Below are 14049 nucleotides of genomic sequence, written 5' to 3'. Positions count from 1 at the left end.
TTGAGATAAAAGAATAAGGTGTTTGTTAATCATACAAGACAAACCTTTAAAAATAACTCTAGACTCTAGTTACATTTTTTTTGTTGTTGGAGTCACATAACTACAGAGTTTTTACATGCAGAGATTTTTATACAAGATTACTGTGTTTGTAGAGTTTTTAGTTGTTTATAAAACTCTCCTTAAAACTAAATGGTTGACCTGCAGCTTTATAAACTCTCCTAACAATTGACCAAAGCTGACCGGAGGTTCACAGAAAGCCTAAACTCCTGTAGAGTTTCCAGTTGAACTCTAGCATCTAAACTCTCGCCAAATCTAAACTCTCTCCCAGAAAACCTTTAACCTAATCAAGGTGGTGTGGTTTAAGCCCAGCCGGTAACAAAGCACCACAAAGCCGCTCGCTCACTCCTCCCCCTCCAACCCCGGCCCCAGTGGGGTGAGGAGGAGAAGATATAAAGAAAAGCTCGCGGGTCGAGACAAGGCCAGGGAGGGATCACTCACCGCTTGTGGTCACGGGCAAAAGACAGGCTCGACTTGGGGAAGAAACAAAATCCATTTATTTTACTCCCAATCCAATCAAACCAAGGATAACGAGAAGTAAAACCAAACCTCAGAACACCTTCCCCCCAACCCTCCCTCCTTCCCGGCACAACTCCACTCCCGGTTGTCTCTACCTCCTCCCCTGCAGCGGTGCAGGGGGATGTGGAATAGGGGTTGGGGTCCGTTCGTCATCACATGTTGTCTCTGCCGCTCCTTCCTCCTCAGGAGGAGGACTCCTCACACTCTTCCACTGCTCCACCGTGGCATCCCTCCCACGGGAGACAGTCATTCACGAACTTCTCCACCATGAGTCCTTTCTGCAGGCTGCAGTTCTTCACAAACTTCCCTGGCGTGGGTCCTTTCCGTGGGCTGCAGTCCTTCAGGCACAGGCTGCTCCAGCACGGGCTTTCCCATGGAGTCACAGGCATCCCCCTGCTCCGGCGTGGGCTCCTGTCTCCCCGGGCTGCAGGTGGGCATCTGCTCCCCCGCTCCCCTCCATGGGCTGGGGGGGGACAGCCTGCCGTCTCACCACGGGCTGCAGGGGCATCCCCCCCCCCACCTCTTTCTTCACTGACCTCGGTATCTGCAGAGGGGTTCCTCTCACATTCCAATCTGCTCCCCTGCTGCAGGTTTCCCCTCTTAAATCTGTTGTCCCAGAGGTGCTACCACCGTCGCTGATGGGCTCGGCCTTGGCCAGCGGCAGGTCCGACTTGGAGCCGGGGAAGTTTCGAGCAGCTTCTCACAGGAGCCACCCCTGCGGCCCCCTCCTCCGCTGCCAAAACCCCTGCCACGCAAACCCAGTACACAAGGTTATAAAAGCAGCAATTACTGTAATCTAATTTAAAGAGCTAGAGTAATCTAAACTTGAAGTTTTTAAATGGCTTTAGGCTTTTTTTTTTACCTTTGGAGGTTTTTAAAAAGAGTTTATACGAGTTTTTTAAAACTAAACTTAGAAACCTACTCTTTAAAGAGACACAGAGAGATTTGGTAGAGTGTTAAAAATTTCTCATTTCTAAAAAACTTTAAATGAAAGAAAGTTTTCTTTCCAATCCTTTAGGTTACTTAGGGTTGTAAACTAGGTTAAGGAAGTTGTAACATTTTTGTAAAGGTTAAAAACCTGTTACAACTTTCACTTCATAAAACTATTTTTATCAAGTAGGTGTATAACACACTATGAGGTTTTCTGTCAACGTGTTTACCAAGTGCTAGTTTTTAAGTTTTAAACGCTTCTTTAAAAAGAAAGAAAAATGTTTAGAAGTCTCAACTGAAAAAAGGGAAACTCCTCAAGTTTATTCACCTTTTTTAGGTAAAAGAGTTGTTGTTAGATGAAACAAAATTGCAGGCTATAAACTGTACAAATCCTTTTGGAAACTCAGACACTTAAAAAACACTTCTTCAACTTTTTTTAAGTAACACTGAAGTTTTGTAACCTTCAAAACATGTTTATAAACTACTTTCAACTATTCTAGAACCTTTGAAGTTACACTATGTTAACATAAACCCTGGCTTTGTAAGTTCAACCAAAACTATGTCTTGCTGAAGTCTACAACAATGACAATCTGCAGTTCAGTTTTAACCCTCTTACCCTTAAACTAAAGCTACCTTTGTACGTAGTTACAAAGTGTGTACATTAAAACAGATTAGATGTAGATGTAAATCTCCAGCGGTGAAAAAAATTCTTTACATTTACATCTATTCTAGATTAGATGACAAACCTCTACTGTTTGCTGGCTAAACCTGAAGTCTTCATAGGAATTACTTAGATACCTATAAAATCTCACTATTCTGGATAACTAAAGGTTAGATGTAGAACCATGCAATCCCAAACTTTTTACATAGATAGTGAAACCTAGTTTCAGATAGATAGATGTTGAAGTGACTTGACATAGGTCAAGTTGAACTACTGGAGATTATTCTTAGAAACTGATTACTAAAACTTTTCAGTTAAAAAAAAAATTAACAGCCAGATTTAGTTAAAACCTAACTGAGTGTAAGTTTAGTTTCTTAAGTCTAAACTAGATGAAAAACCCTTTCTGAGAAGTTTTCCATTTAATCTAAACGTTGGAGGTTTAAGGGTTTTGGTTACCTATAACAGTTATGTCAGTTAATGAGTAAGTTTGGTTACAGTTTTTTGGTTTTTTTGAAGGTTGGTTTATGTTTGTTTCTAGCTACGATTTAAAAAAACCTTTGGTAGATAAAACCTCTAGGTTCACTGTTAAAACAATTCTATTGTAATAGCTTTAAAAAACCACCAAATTATAAATGTATAAATTTAGGTTGGTGTGACCCACAATCTAAAAAACTTCCTTAAACAACTTTCTGGTATGTAAAAGAAACAAACAAGTTTGGAAACCACCTGATGCTGTTGTTTAAGAATTTTAAAAACAAAACAATAGTTACACCTGCTCTTGGTTTTAGTCCGTTCAAAGATCTGGTCCTACTAAGACCCAATACTCAAAACAGTGGTCCTGGAATCCGGTTGAACTAATAAGTAAGTAAGCGACACCCAAACCCCATGAGTTTATTCTTACCCGGTTGTATTTAAACTAACACAACAATGCTTTGCACATTTTTAAAACCTGACAAAAACCTGCTTATTAATACCTAACTAGTCTGACAGGCAATCATGACAAACAGGATATCAATAAGAAAGATTGCAACTTGTAGGAACCCTTTGGGAGGGAAAGAAAAAAATTACAAGCTCAGTTACTAAACAAGGAGGGCTCTTACGCCCTGAAGTTTCGGCCACTGCTTAACCTTGCGCAAGTCCAGTTGCGTCTCGAGCCATACTTACTCACCTACGCCATCCTAACAAACAAGGTCTAAGAGAAAAATGTTACAGCCCGACCTTTTTAGGCATCGCCGACCACCTTCAAACCCGGACCTTCGCACCACATTCGCACCTAACTAACAGTTTCCTTCCGCCCACACCCAGGATCGTGGTAGGGTTCACCGTAAGTTGCGCCCTAGCTACGCCCAAACGCCTACAGCCTCCCAACGGGGACTTCGAGGGGAGCGTCTTCCCAACCAAAAGAACTTCGCACTGTCATCAGTCAAGTGAAGGACGCCAGCCGAGACTCTACGTGCTCCCGCTTTCACCTTTGGCCCTACGCCCGGCTGTGGGAAGCTTGTAGGTCTACGGCACCTCTCCACAGCACTCCTGACAGTGCGGGGTTGACCCTAAGGACCCAAAAGACCTGTTACCGCTTACGTGCCCTGCCAGCCCTTAGGTGCTCCCCCATCATCTACACGGAAGCCCCAACGCCTCTACCCAACGTGTTTTACAGGGGGTCGCCTTCTGTCGGGAGGCTTCTCCTTGCTCCGACAGGACCAGTTCCACCTTCCACACCAGCACCAGCCTCCAACCCCTCGCACCCTGGCTGAGACCTCTCATGTCTTGGCCCCCACCAAGGGCGGCATCAAGAGGCAGGTAACAGAGCTACGCGTTTCCTAATAAACCCAGGTTTCCGATGCTGTGTGTCACCATTCCGCAGATTCCCCAACCAAACAGAAACCACGCAACAGAGCTCTAGCTACTGCAAGTTACAGGCTTCTTTACCAGTGTCCCTACAGACCACTCAGCCTATGCTGCGGCCTCGATGCCCGCCCTCGCTACACCACCCATCCTGCCCCCCCTCAGCCCCCGGCACTCACCTGCGCTCAGTACCCACCTGCCAGCTCCCGGCGTCCAGCTGTTTCCTCGCAGAGGGGACAAGAAACGACACTGAGACCATGGCACTGCCCATGCTGGGCTGCTTTATTCAACACCACTGTCTGCATTAAACCGGCTCCCACCCGATGCCCCCGCTCGGGTGTGCGCTGCTGCCGCAGGCCCCCCACATCGCCCCTGGCACCAGTACACCCCAGTGCCTGTGTACTGGGAGCCCCGCCGCAGCCCCCAGCCACAGCATCGCCCAGAGCTTGTACAGGCATCCCCGCGCTTACAGGTAGTTCCAGCACGTTACAGGCACATAGTCGCAACAGCAACACCACGGCGCTTTGCGTCCCCCTGATGCGGTACAGCCCCAGCACGCCCCGCTTGCCCCTCTGGTTTGCCAGACACTTGTACAGCCAACGCGGGGAATCGCGTGCCCCAAAGCTGTCCGCTCTCACCTGGGAACATCCCCCGTGGGGACCCACTCGGGTCACACGCCGACCTTGTGGCCGCATGCTGCTGCCCACCCACCGCTGTGGGGTCTCATGTGAGCCGCCACGAGGCAGACACGGTGTGACAGGCCACACAGTCGCCACCACACTGTGCCGGCACTAGCCGAGTCTTATGCAGGGACCATGACTCTCTGCCACATCCTCAGGGAGGGGACGTCTTTTTTTGGGGCAACACGCATCACAGGGGGTGGCAGTGCTGGCCATGGTCCCACTCCATCCTGACTGTCGCCAGCAGCGCAGGACACGGCCCGCTGGGTACCACCCCCCAGCGCCGAGGCTTGTGGCACACCGCGGCGATGCCCACGGCTCCCACACCCACCAAACCACCTTCCAGGAGGGGACACGGCGCATGGCTGGACGTGCACACACGATATGATGTCACATCGCAATATGACAGGCCGCGACACTGGCCTGCGCCTCCCACACAGTCGGGGTCCCGCTCCCCAGCCCCGAGAGCCACCCCCGCGGTACACACCACAGGGGAAGGGTGGCCCCCCCTGACAGCTCCAGTTCACATTCACAGCCTGTTGCTTCCCATCCCACGCGAGCACCCCGACTGCCCGGCCCCGCTCCTTCTTCGCATGCAGGCACTGCACACACGGCATCCCTCTCAACGCATCCTACAGACAAGCCTTTAATAGCCCGTGGGGTGACGTGTACAGTCCCTTTGCCGTAGCACCCGACAGCACGTTTCCCAAAAAATTTCCCACCCCGCGCCCCTCTTTGCCTACTAAAGCTCTGGCCGGGCTGCCAAGTGCTGCCCAGCCCCCAGAGACACCCACAACCCGGCCCCAGCCGAGCCACAGCCTGGGCACGCGGCTCGTGCCTGTGCTCCCGACGTCCACCGCCGTCCGGCACAGGTGTCGGCGTCATTCGCCACTCTGCCAACGGTGGCACTCGCCGGTCCGGTGGCAGCGTGACTCCTGAGCTGAGGACCATCTATTGCGTCCCACCGCTGAGCTCGAGGCGCTGCCGTCCATCTCTGCTCGTCCTCTTCTTGTCGCGAGGCTCCCCGCCAGGCTCCGGCAGCCACGATGAGATGACAGCATGGCACTGCCACGGCGGGCGGCTCTGCTCGGGGGGCTCAGGGCACGGCACCCACCCGCACCTCCCGGGCAGCCTCTTGACACCCACTCCCATCAACACGACCGCCTCTTTCCCCAGCAAACCCCACACCTCCCTGACATGGCAGCCCCGGCTCCTCCCGGGGACCCCCGCAGCCAGGATACATGCACCACCCCGCCAGCCCCCCCCCCTTCTTTCTCCTGCCCCCGTGGAACTAAACCCACGGTAAGACACATGGCTTCTGGACCACATTGCAGGTCCTGGAGCCGGCAATGCCATGCAGCTCCCAGGGGCTCCGGCTCCAACTGGGCTCCCTCGAGCTCCCCCAGGACCAGTCAGCCCCCCTCAAGGACCCCCCAGGACCAACCCAGTTCCCTCAAGACCCCCATTAACAACCAGCTGTCCTCGAGTAGGCCAGTGCCAGCAAGGTCCCCCCTGAGACCTCCCAGGGCCAGCCAAGTCCCCCCAAAACATCCTGGGACCTACTGAGTCTCCTAGAGCCCCCAAGGACCACCCAGCCAGCCCCTAGCCCCCAGCCCTTCTCCCCCCAAACCACCAGCCAAGCCTCAAGCCCCTCAGTGCCACGGGTGCGCCTCACCTCCCCGCTCCCCCCCCCCGCCAACTGGGGGCACCTCACAGGATGGCTGCCCACCTCAGCCTTCCCAGGACCCCAGCCAGCCCCGCTGCACAATGTGGGGGACCCTCCTGAGTGCACAGGCTGAACCCCGACATCGCCAGACACGGCCCCAGGTGCCCCCCCCCCCCCCCCCCCCCCCCCCCCCCCAAAAAAAAACCAGCAGGACACGTGAGGCCAGCTCAGCACTTTTGCCTTTATCGCACTTGAGGCTGGTTGCGCCATGTACCGCGTCCTCAGTTCGTGGTCATTTTCTGCCAACGACAAGACATGGGGGGGCTCACGGTGAGACCCTCGGCTGGTTGAGGTCAGGGACAGCGCGGTCAGCCCCTCCATGGGGGCAAAGGGAGGGGCACCCACCTCGTTGATCCAGTCGATGTAGGCAGACACCCGCGTGAAGACCGTCGGTTTCTTGGCCGTGTTGCAGCCCAGCCCGGAGCCGAAGCTGACGATGCCGTCCACCTCCCAGATCCCATTGCGCTGGCAGTTCAGAGGGCCGCCCGAATCCCCCTGCCCCGACGGACGGACGGACAGACAGACGCTCAGTACCCGCTCCCGGGCACCCACCGCCGCGGCTCCATCCCCTCTCCTCCCTCCCGTGTTTCCCATGGGGCCCCCGCTGCCGACCCACCCCCCTCCCCGCACCCCCCGCTTTTGGCCGGGGGCACCCACCGCCCCACGATGCCGGCACTCACGTTGCAGCCGGCGACGACGCCGTCACCGCCGGCGCACACCATGGTGGTCCGGACGGTGCTGCCCCACCAGTCTCTCTGGGAGCAGATCGCGTAGTCCACCACGGGCAGCAGCGCCTGCTGCAGCACGTTGGACACGGGCCCGTTCGCTGCAACGACAGCCGCACCTCGCACCCTGCGCCTGCGCCTGCGCCCCGCGCTCCTCCCCGAGGACCCCCCCGCTTACTCCAGAGGCGTCCCCAGCCGGTGATGTAGCAGGGGTAGTTGTTCTCCAGTATCAAGCCGGCGGGCGGCAGGCAGGCGGCCTGGATGGTCTCACTCTCCACCACGTCCTGCGCCAGCTTGATCAGGGCGATGTCATTGCTGCGAGGAGAGCCGAGCCATGGGGATGGGGGACCCCGAGCCGTGGGGGCAGGGGAGGACCCCGGCCACGATACCCCCCCGCCCACCCCCAATGCGTCCCGTCCCCTACACGATGAAGAAGGAGTTCCACTTCTCATGCACGATGATCTTCTCCACGCCTACGGCCAGCGAGCCCGGCTCGTTCTCCTCCGACAGGACCTGCTTGCCCAGCACCACGCGGTACGTCGTGCCAGAGCTGCCGGCGGGAAGAGCGGGGGTGTCAGTCTCCACAAACGTCTCGCCACCCCCGGTGCGGACCACCGCCACCCCCCCCAGCACCCCAGCACCCACCTGATGCAGTGGGCGGCCGTCAGCACCCAGTTGGGAGCGATGAGGGTCCCGCCGCACGTGTGGGACCAACCTCCGGAGCGGCTGCGCTGCAGCGAGATCTGCGAGGGCAGGGGCGCAGCATCAGAGCAGGGATGTCCCCCTCCCCGTCTCCCTTCTCCACATCCCCCTTACCTGCCACGGCCAGCTGTGGGCTCGAGCGTCTTCGCCGCCTACCACCCGGGTGCCCAGCACCGGCGCGATGGCCGGCTGACCGCATCCGTAGGCTGCACGACACCCGGCAAAGGGACCTCAGCAACCGCCTGCACCCCTAGGCCTGGGGCTACGGTGGATGCCGGGGTCCTGTCCCCCCCGTCCCCATCCCCTCCTTGCCGCCCGCACTCACCATAGCCCAGCAGCACGGCGAGACACACAGCCCCCAGCATGGTCGTGCAGTCCCAAGGTGCTGCGGTGGGGCCGCTCACCCTTCTTATAGCACCCGCCGCCGCCGGGGACCTTGGCATCGCCCCTCCTGCCGCCGACACGTGGTGACTGTCCCACGCCATGGGGGGGGCCAGGGGCCATCTTATCACCCTCACCCATCCCGCCTGGGAACGGCCACATCTGCCCACGGTGCGCCGGCACGGCTGCACCACGGCACGGCACAGCAGGGACGCCCGGCCCCAACCTGGGGACAGGCAGGGTCCCTCGCAGGGGTATGGCTGGCGGGCAGGACCTCCCAGCCGTGCCACTCTCCATGGGGTGCCAGCCAGCCCAACTGCACCCCAACCTCGAGCACCAGCTGCCCCAGGACATGGCCCCCCCAGCCCACTCCCCCACACGGCCAAGGTCCCCTTATCTCACCCTCCGTATGGCCAAGGCCAGCCAAAATCCCACAGGTGCCCACAGGGCTGCAGAGCGCGTCGGCGGGGGAAAGAAGGCCAGCTGCTGGGTGCACAGATGCCAGCAGGGATGCTGGAGACCTTCGACAACACCATATCCACACCCCTGGATCAGGCCCCCGCTGCTTCCCACGCTGATGTGCCGGCACCACCGCGGCTCGCCCCCATTCCCTGCCCAGGGGGGCCGGCTCCAGCAGCGGTGACTGGGTGCCCCATGGCTGGACCCCCCTCCCCGGCAGGCTCCTTCCCCACACCCGAGCCCCCGCCGCAGACACGGTCGCACCGTGGCGGCACCTCAGCCCCCTGCACAAGCACCCAGCGCGCTTACGAAATATAATATTTATTTGGGATTAAAATAAAAACCCAATACACCCCCCACCCCACCCCCGTACCACCGCGCAGGGGATGCCGCGGGATAGACGCGCCGCTTTGCAGCCACCCACAAACACGGGAGCCTCCGACGACCGACGGGAACCGCTCGCAGCTACAACACTCGCCCTCCTGGGCTGAATACAGCACGAAAAAACACGATACAGCTTTGCGAGCCAGCAGCTGCCTTTCCACCCGTCTTTCACCACATTTAAGAGAGAGCACAGGCAAGCGGGTGCGGTGCTGCTCAGCCCCCCGGGGGCTGCACGCCAGCGGGGTGGGCACCCACCCCCCAGCACCGCGCACACAGCCCCTCCGCCGGCACCTGGCCCTCGCCACGCTCCCCCGCAGCACACCCGGCTTTCGGCACAGGCGTCACGGCGTGCGTCGGCAGTGCCAACGGGCACCGAGCTGGCGCGGCTGCCGCGACAGCCACCCGGGCAAGCCCCCGTCCTGCGACCCTCGCAGTGCGTGCACGACACACGACAACCCCGGGGACAGGAGCTCCCCGGCATGGCTCCCCTGGGACTCAGCGGCAGCAACCCCTGGCACGGCTGCAGGCTGGGGACGGGGTGCTGCTGCCCATGGCGCTGCCCTTCGGGGCAGGAGCGGTTCGGCCGGGAGGGCACGCTGGGGACGCAGGGGAGCACGGACAACACCTACAGACACCACAGCAAAGGGGAGGGAGACGGGGCTCTGCCAGCAAGGCGGGCGCTGTGCCGAGCCCGGGCCAGCAGCCAGCCCGGCCTTCGGGGAGTCGTGGGCGGCACACGGCTTAGGCATCGCTCCCGGCACGGTCGGCACACGCAGCGTTTCCAGCCCGGGCACCACAGACCAGTCCTGCCTGGCCCCGCGCCGGCACCCCATCACTGCTTGAAGGTGGACTGCAGCTCCTTGAAGGCCGCCTTCCTCTGCTTCAGCTCCTCCGCCTGCTTCTTCTTCTCCTCCTGCTCCGCCTTGATCTCCTCCTCAAAGCGGCTGGCGTCGTGGATGGCTTGCACCTACGGACAGTGGCATGTCCGGCTGGGTCCCCCGAGCCCCCCCACCAAGGCCTGCCGCCCAGCCCAGCCTCTCCGCCTCCTGCCCCGAGCCCTCGCCAGCAGCCGAGCGCCAGCCCCGAACCACCCTCACGCATCGCCATCCTGCATTGGGACCTCTCGCGCCCCGGCGTTCGCCTTACCTTGGCCTCGAAGAAGCTCTTGGCACCCTTCACTCCCTCCGTGGAGACGTCGATCTCGGAGAGCCGGGCCAGGGCGTGCAGCCCGCTGTCCTCCTGCAGCTCACCCGCCGCTGCCTTGCGGAAAATCAGCAGGAACTGCGAGGGGAGACGTTGGCGTCAGCTTCCCCCCAGACCTCAAAGCTGCCACAACTCCCTCCCCACCTTCTTACCACCAGCCCAGCCCGGCACACCTCCCTGCCAGCGTGGCGGCCCCCCCGGCCCCCCACCTCCCGAAAGCTGAGCTTGCTGTCCAGGTCTTCATCCACTTCCTTGATCATGTTCTTCAGGCCCAAGTGCGTCTGTGGCGCACCCAGCTTCTCCATCATCAGCTTCAGCTCCATCAGGTCGATGAAGCCGTCCTTTCCTGCGTCGTACCTGTGGGACGGAGGCACGGTCCTGTCACATCGCCACGGGGCACGGAGTGGGCACAGCCCCCCCGCAGCGGTCCCTCTGCGTGCGCCCAACACGCGGTGCCTGCGCTGGCGGGGGAGCGAGGCGGCAGGCACGGGCAGGGAACAGCAAGGGCACGGGCACCAACGATCTCGGGCGCCTTGCCAGACCACGGGAAGCTGCCGGTGAACCGCTAACAGCCCCCCGGAGCATCATCCGGGATCGCTTCTGCTTCCGTGTGGCACTTGGCAGGACAACCCCCCGGGATGCTGCCAAACCTGCTGCTGGCTCCCTGGGCCAGGAGCCGGAGCACATGCTCCTCTTGGCCGCTACAAGGGCTAACGGGCCACGGCGCGAAGCCCACCGGGTGCTGCTCCCCCCGTCACCGCTCCCCTGGCCACGACCCACCTTCCTCTCAGCAGACTCAGCAGCTCGCCCAGCTCCCAGGGGTCTGGCACCCTGCAGGTGCTCCTGGCAGCCCCTGCCCATTGGGCTGAGGGGACCATGAGCCCACCTCATGCAGCCACTGCCACCTCCTCCTCCTCCTCCCTACAACACCTCCAAGTGATCGCTCCTGCCTGCCCAGAGCCCCTCAGCGTCCAAGCTCCAGCCCTGGCCAGACACCTAGGCTCGGCCCAGAGATCCGGGCACATCTCTCTTTGCCGAGCCTGCTTACGGACCCTGGCAGGGACACCCCGCCTCAGACCCCTGCCCACAACCACACCACCATCCCAACCGCCCTGCCTGCACGGAGCCGGCAGCTCGCCCTGTCTGCTGCCTGCTGCACCGTGGGCTGTGCCGGTGGCACACCGTCGTCTGCCCCAAAGCCTTTCGGCACAGCACAGTGGGCTCTCGCTGGGGAGCCGGCACGGCTCCGTGGCACGGGCAGCTGCTCTCCCCGCTGTGCCCCTGCAAGGCTCGCTGCTGTCACCTCACCCCACCGCCCTTCCTGGGCACGACCGCAGGCACAAGACCAAGGCCCTGCGGCACGTCCCGGCGCAATGCAGAAGTAGGCAAGCAGCTACCCGGCTGCACACATTGAGACCAGGCGGGTTTGGGTTTGGTGTTTGTTTTTTTTTTTTTTTTTTTGTGTGGCTTGTCTTTTCTGCGCCTGTAGGCACTGCAGCAGCCACGCAAAGCACCAGGCTCACCACGCTTGCCGCTCTGCTGCTGGTCCATGACTCATTTGTACCTTCTCTGCTGTGGTCTGCTCCATCCGTGTCGCAAGCAGTGCCTTCCTGCTCTCCCACGCCATCAGGGGCCCCAAAACAGGGCTGGCCCCGCTCACCTCTGCCTGCTGCCGCCACCGTCACCCCGGGAGCACAGACCCCACGCGCTTTCTGCTTCCGAAACCCCTCTCGGAGCATCACACCGTGAAGTTTCTCTGCAAGGGGCGCGCTGGCTAGCATGGCCCTGCTGCCTCGTCCCCTGCAAGCCATCCCCCACCTGCAGGGCACTTCCTCGCTCTCGCTCCCCTCCTCACTGATTTTCAGCAAAGCGAGCATCCCAGGGAAGCTCCCGAAGGGCAACATCTGCCCCGTAAAGAGCAAAAACCCTTCCATGCCTTGCTTTACCCCATACAGCCGGGTCGTCCCATTGTGAGGACGGCAGCGGTGGCGAGGGCAGCGTGGCAGGGCTTCGTTCAACAGCATCCTTTCCTCGGGGAGACCCCCGAGCGCCGCCTCGCCGGAGAGCGCACAGCCCCGGCGCTGCTCCTTTCGCTGCAGCGAGACGCTGCAGGTGTCAGAGCAAACACGTCTGCTTCGCACGCCCGGCTCCCTCGTCTGCGCAGTGCCGGCCAGACTCCCACCACACGCCGCTTCTCCCCCTCCTCCCCGCACCGCCATCTGCGCCGGTGCCGGGAGCAGCCGCTCCGGATGCGGTTCTGCCCCTGGGGACCCTGAGCCCGGTCCCCCCCCACCGCAAGTTCCCTTTTGCTGCAGTCCGAGAGACCGCTGGCAGCAATCTGCACGTCTCGCTTGCTGCCATGTCCAGGTGGCAGGGCGACAGCCCTCCGGGAAGAAGCGGGGAACGGGTGGGACTCCTCGCACTGCCAGGGATACTGGGAGGGCACGTTAGTACAGCCCCCTCCAACCAAACAGCCCCCCCAGCCTTGTGCTTGGGGGCTCGCTGCCTCCATCCCCTCCGCTTTCTCCAGCACTCGGCCGTGCCCGAGCAAGACCAGGCAGCACGCCGACGCAGATTTCCCCCCAGTGCTGGCCGGGGCGAGGGGCAGCAGCACACCGCAGCCATGCCTTCGCCTGTGCCATCTCCCCGCCGCCGCGGCTCCGTGGGGATGCTCTGGGCCGTCCCGCTCGCCCCTGGCGTGACTGCCGTCGGAGCTGCCCCGGTTTTTGTCTCCCCTTGGAAATTTCCAGGCCTCGGTGCTCGCTGCCAGCTTCCCCCCGCCCCGGGGCCGGGGGCCGAGCTCACAGAGTCACGCTCCACCGCGCGTGGTGGCACGCAGCACGGACAGGGATGCCGAGGACGTGCCGCCGCAGCCCCGGCGGCCACACCGCCGGCAGAGAAGTGGGGGTCCCTCGGCGCTGCCGCAGAGGGAATGCCGGGGGGGCCCTTGTGATATCCTCCAGCCCCCCCTTCCCGGGCCTCGGCACAAGGTGCCAGGGTCCCTCCTCCCAGGGTGGGGAGGCAGGGGGTCCCTTCTGCAACATTTTGGGGGAGGGTGCAGGACTCTTTCCCGCAAGGAGCTGGGGGGCAGGTGTCCCCGGTGTTCCTCCTGCAAAGTGCTGGGGGGGAAAGTCCCCGGAGTCCCTCCTGCAAGGAGCTGGGGGGGTCCCAGGCATCCCTCCTGCAAAGAGCTGGGAGGGGAGGGGGGGGTTCCTCCCGCAAGGAGCCGGGGGGGCCTGGGGGTCCCCTCCTGCGAGGAATGGGGGGGGGTTCCCTCCGGCAAGCACGGGGCAGGGGACGCTGGGGCATCTCTCCTGCCAGGAGCGGTCCCCCACCAGCAGGCGGGATGCCGGGGGTCCCCCGGCCGGGAGAGCCAGTGATCCCACCCGGGGGCGAGGGGGTCCCCTCCCGTCCCCCCCCCCCCCCAGCACTCACTGTCGGAAGAGCCGCTCCATGTCTCGCAGCTGCCGCCGGGAGAACTCGCGAAACTCCCCGGCGGGGCTGAAAACGCGACGACCTCCCCCCCCGGGCGAACCCTCTCCCCCTAGCCGCCCCACCGGGCTACCCGGTCCCGGTCCCGGCTCCGGTCCCCGGCCCCGCCGCCCCACCAGCTCCTCCGCCGCCGCCGCCATGGTGCCCGGATGGCCGCCCCGCCCCGCCCCGCTCCGCCCCACCGCCGGGGCCGGCCCCCCCCCCTCCCCGCTACTCTCCGGCTGCCACCGCCTCCCCGGTCTCCCCCCCCCGGAGACCACCCGGCTGGGGGTGGCTCTCACCGGC

The 14049-nt window shown here is 61.1% G+C and overlaps 2 protein-coding genes across 2 annotated transcripts; both read right to left on the bottom strand.

Moving 5' to 3' along the window:
• Window positions 1-6580: 6580 nt before the first annotated feature.
• On the bottom strand, window positions 6581-8936 carry CTRC (chymotrypsin C). The gene is made up of 8 exons (XM_052793087.1): window positions 8171-8936; window positions 7960-8051; window positions 7789-7886; window positions 7568-7693; window positions 7322-7458; window positions 7099-7244; window positions 6764-6913; window positions 6581-6657 (listed from the first exon to the last, which is right to left on the bottom strand). Exons 1-8 carry the CDS (start codon window positions 8328-8330, stop codon window positions 6640-6642), a joined length of 927 nt encoding a protein of 308 aa, XP_052649047.1. The 5' UTR covers window positions 8331-8936; the 3' UTR covers window positions 6581-6639.
• Window positions 8937-8990: 54 nt separating this feature from the next.
• Window positions 8991-13914, bottom strand: EFHD2 (EF-hand domain family member D2). Its single transcript, XM_052793088.1, has 4 exons — window positions 13708-13914; window positions 10482-10629; window positions 10216-10350; window positions 8991-10036 (listed from the first exon to the last, which is right to left on the bottom strand). The coding sequence occupies exons 1-4, from the start codon at window positions 13902-13904 to the stop codon at window positions 9902-9904; spliced, it is 615 nt and encodes a 204-aa protein (XP_052649048.1). The 5' UTR covers window positions 13905-13914; the 3' UTR covers window positions 8991-9901.
• Window positions 13915-14049: the final 135 nt, after the last annotated feature.

Source organism: Harpia harpyja, chromosome 7 (assembly GCF_026419915.1).
Source record: "Harpia harpyja isolate bHarHar1 chromosome 7, bHarHar1 primary haplotype, whole genome shotgun sequence".
NCBI classification, from domain to species: Eukaryota; Metazoa; Chordata; class Aves; order Accipitriformes; family Accipitridae; genus Harpia; species Harpia harpyja.
This window is presented reverse-complemented; position numbering and strand designations above follow the sequence as displayed.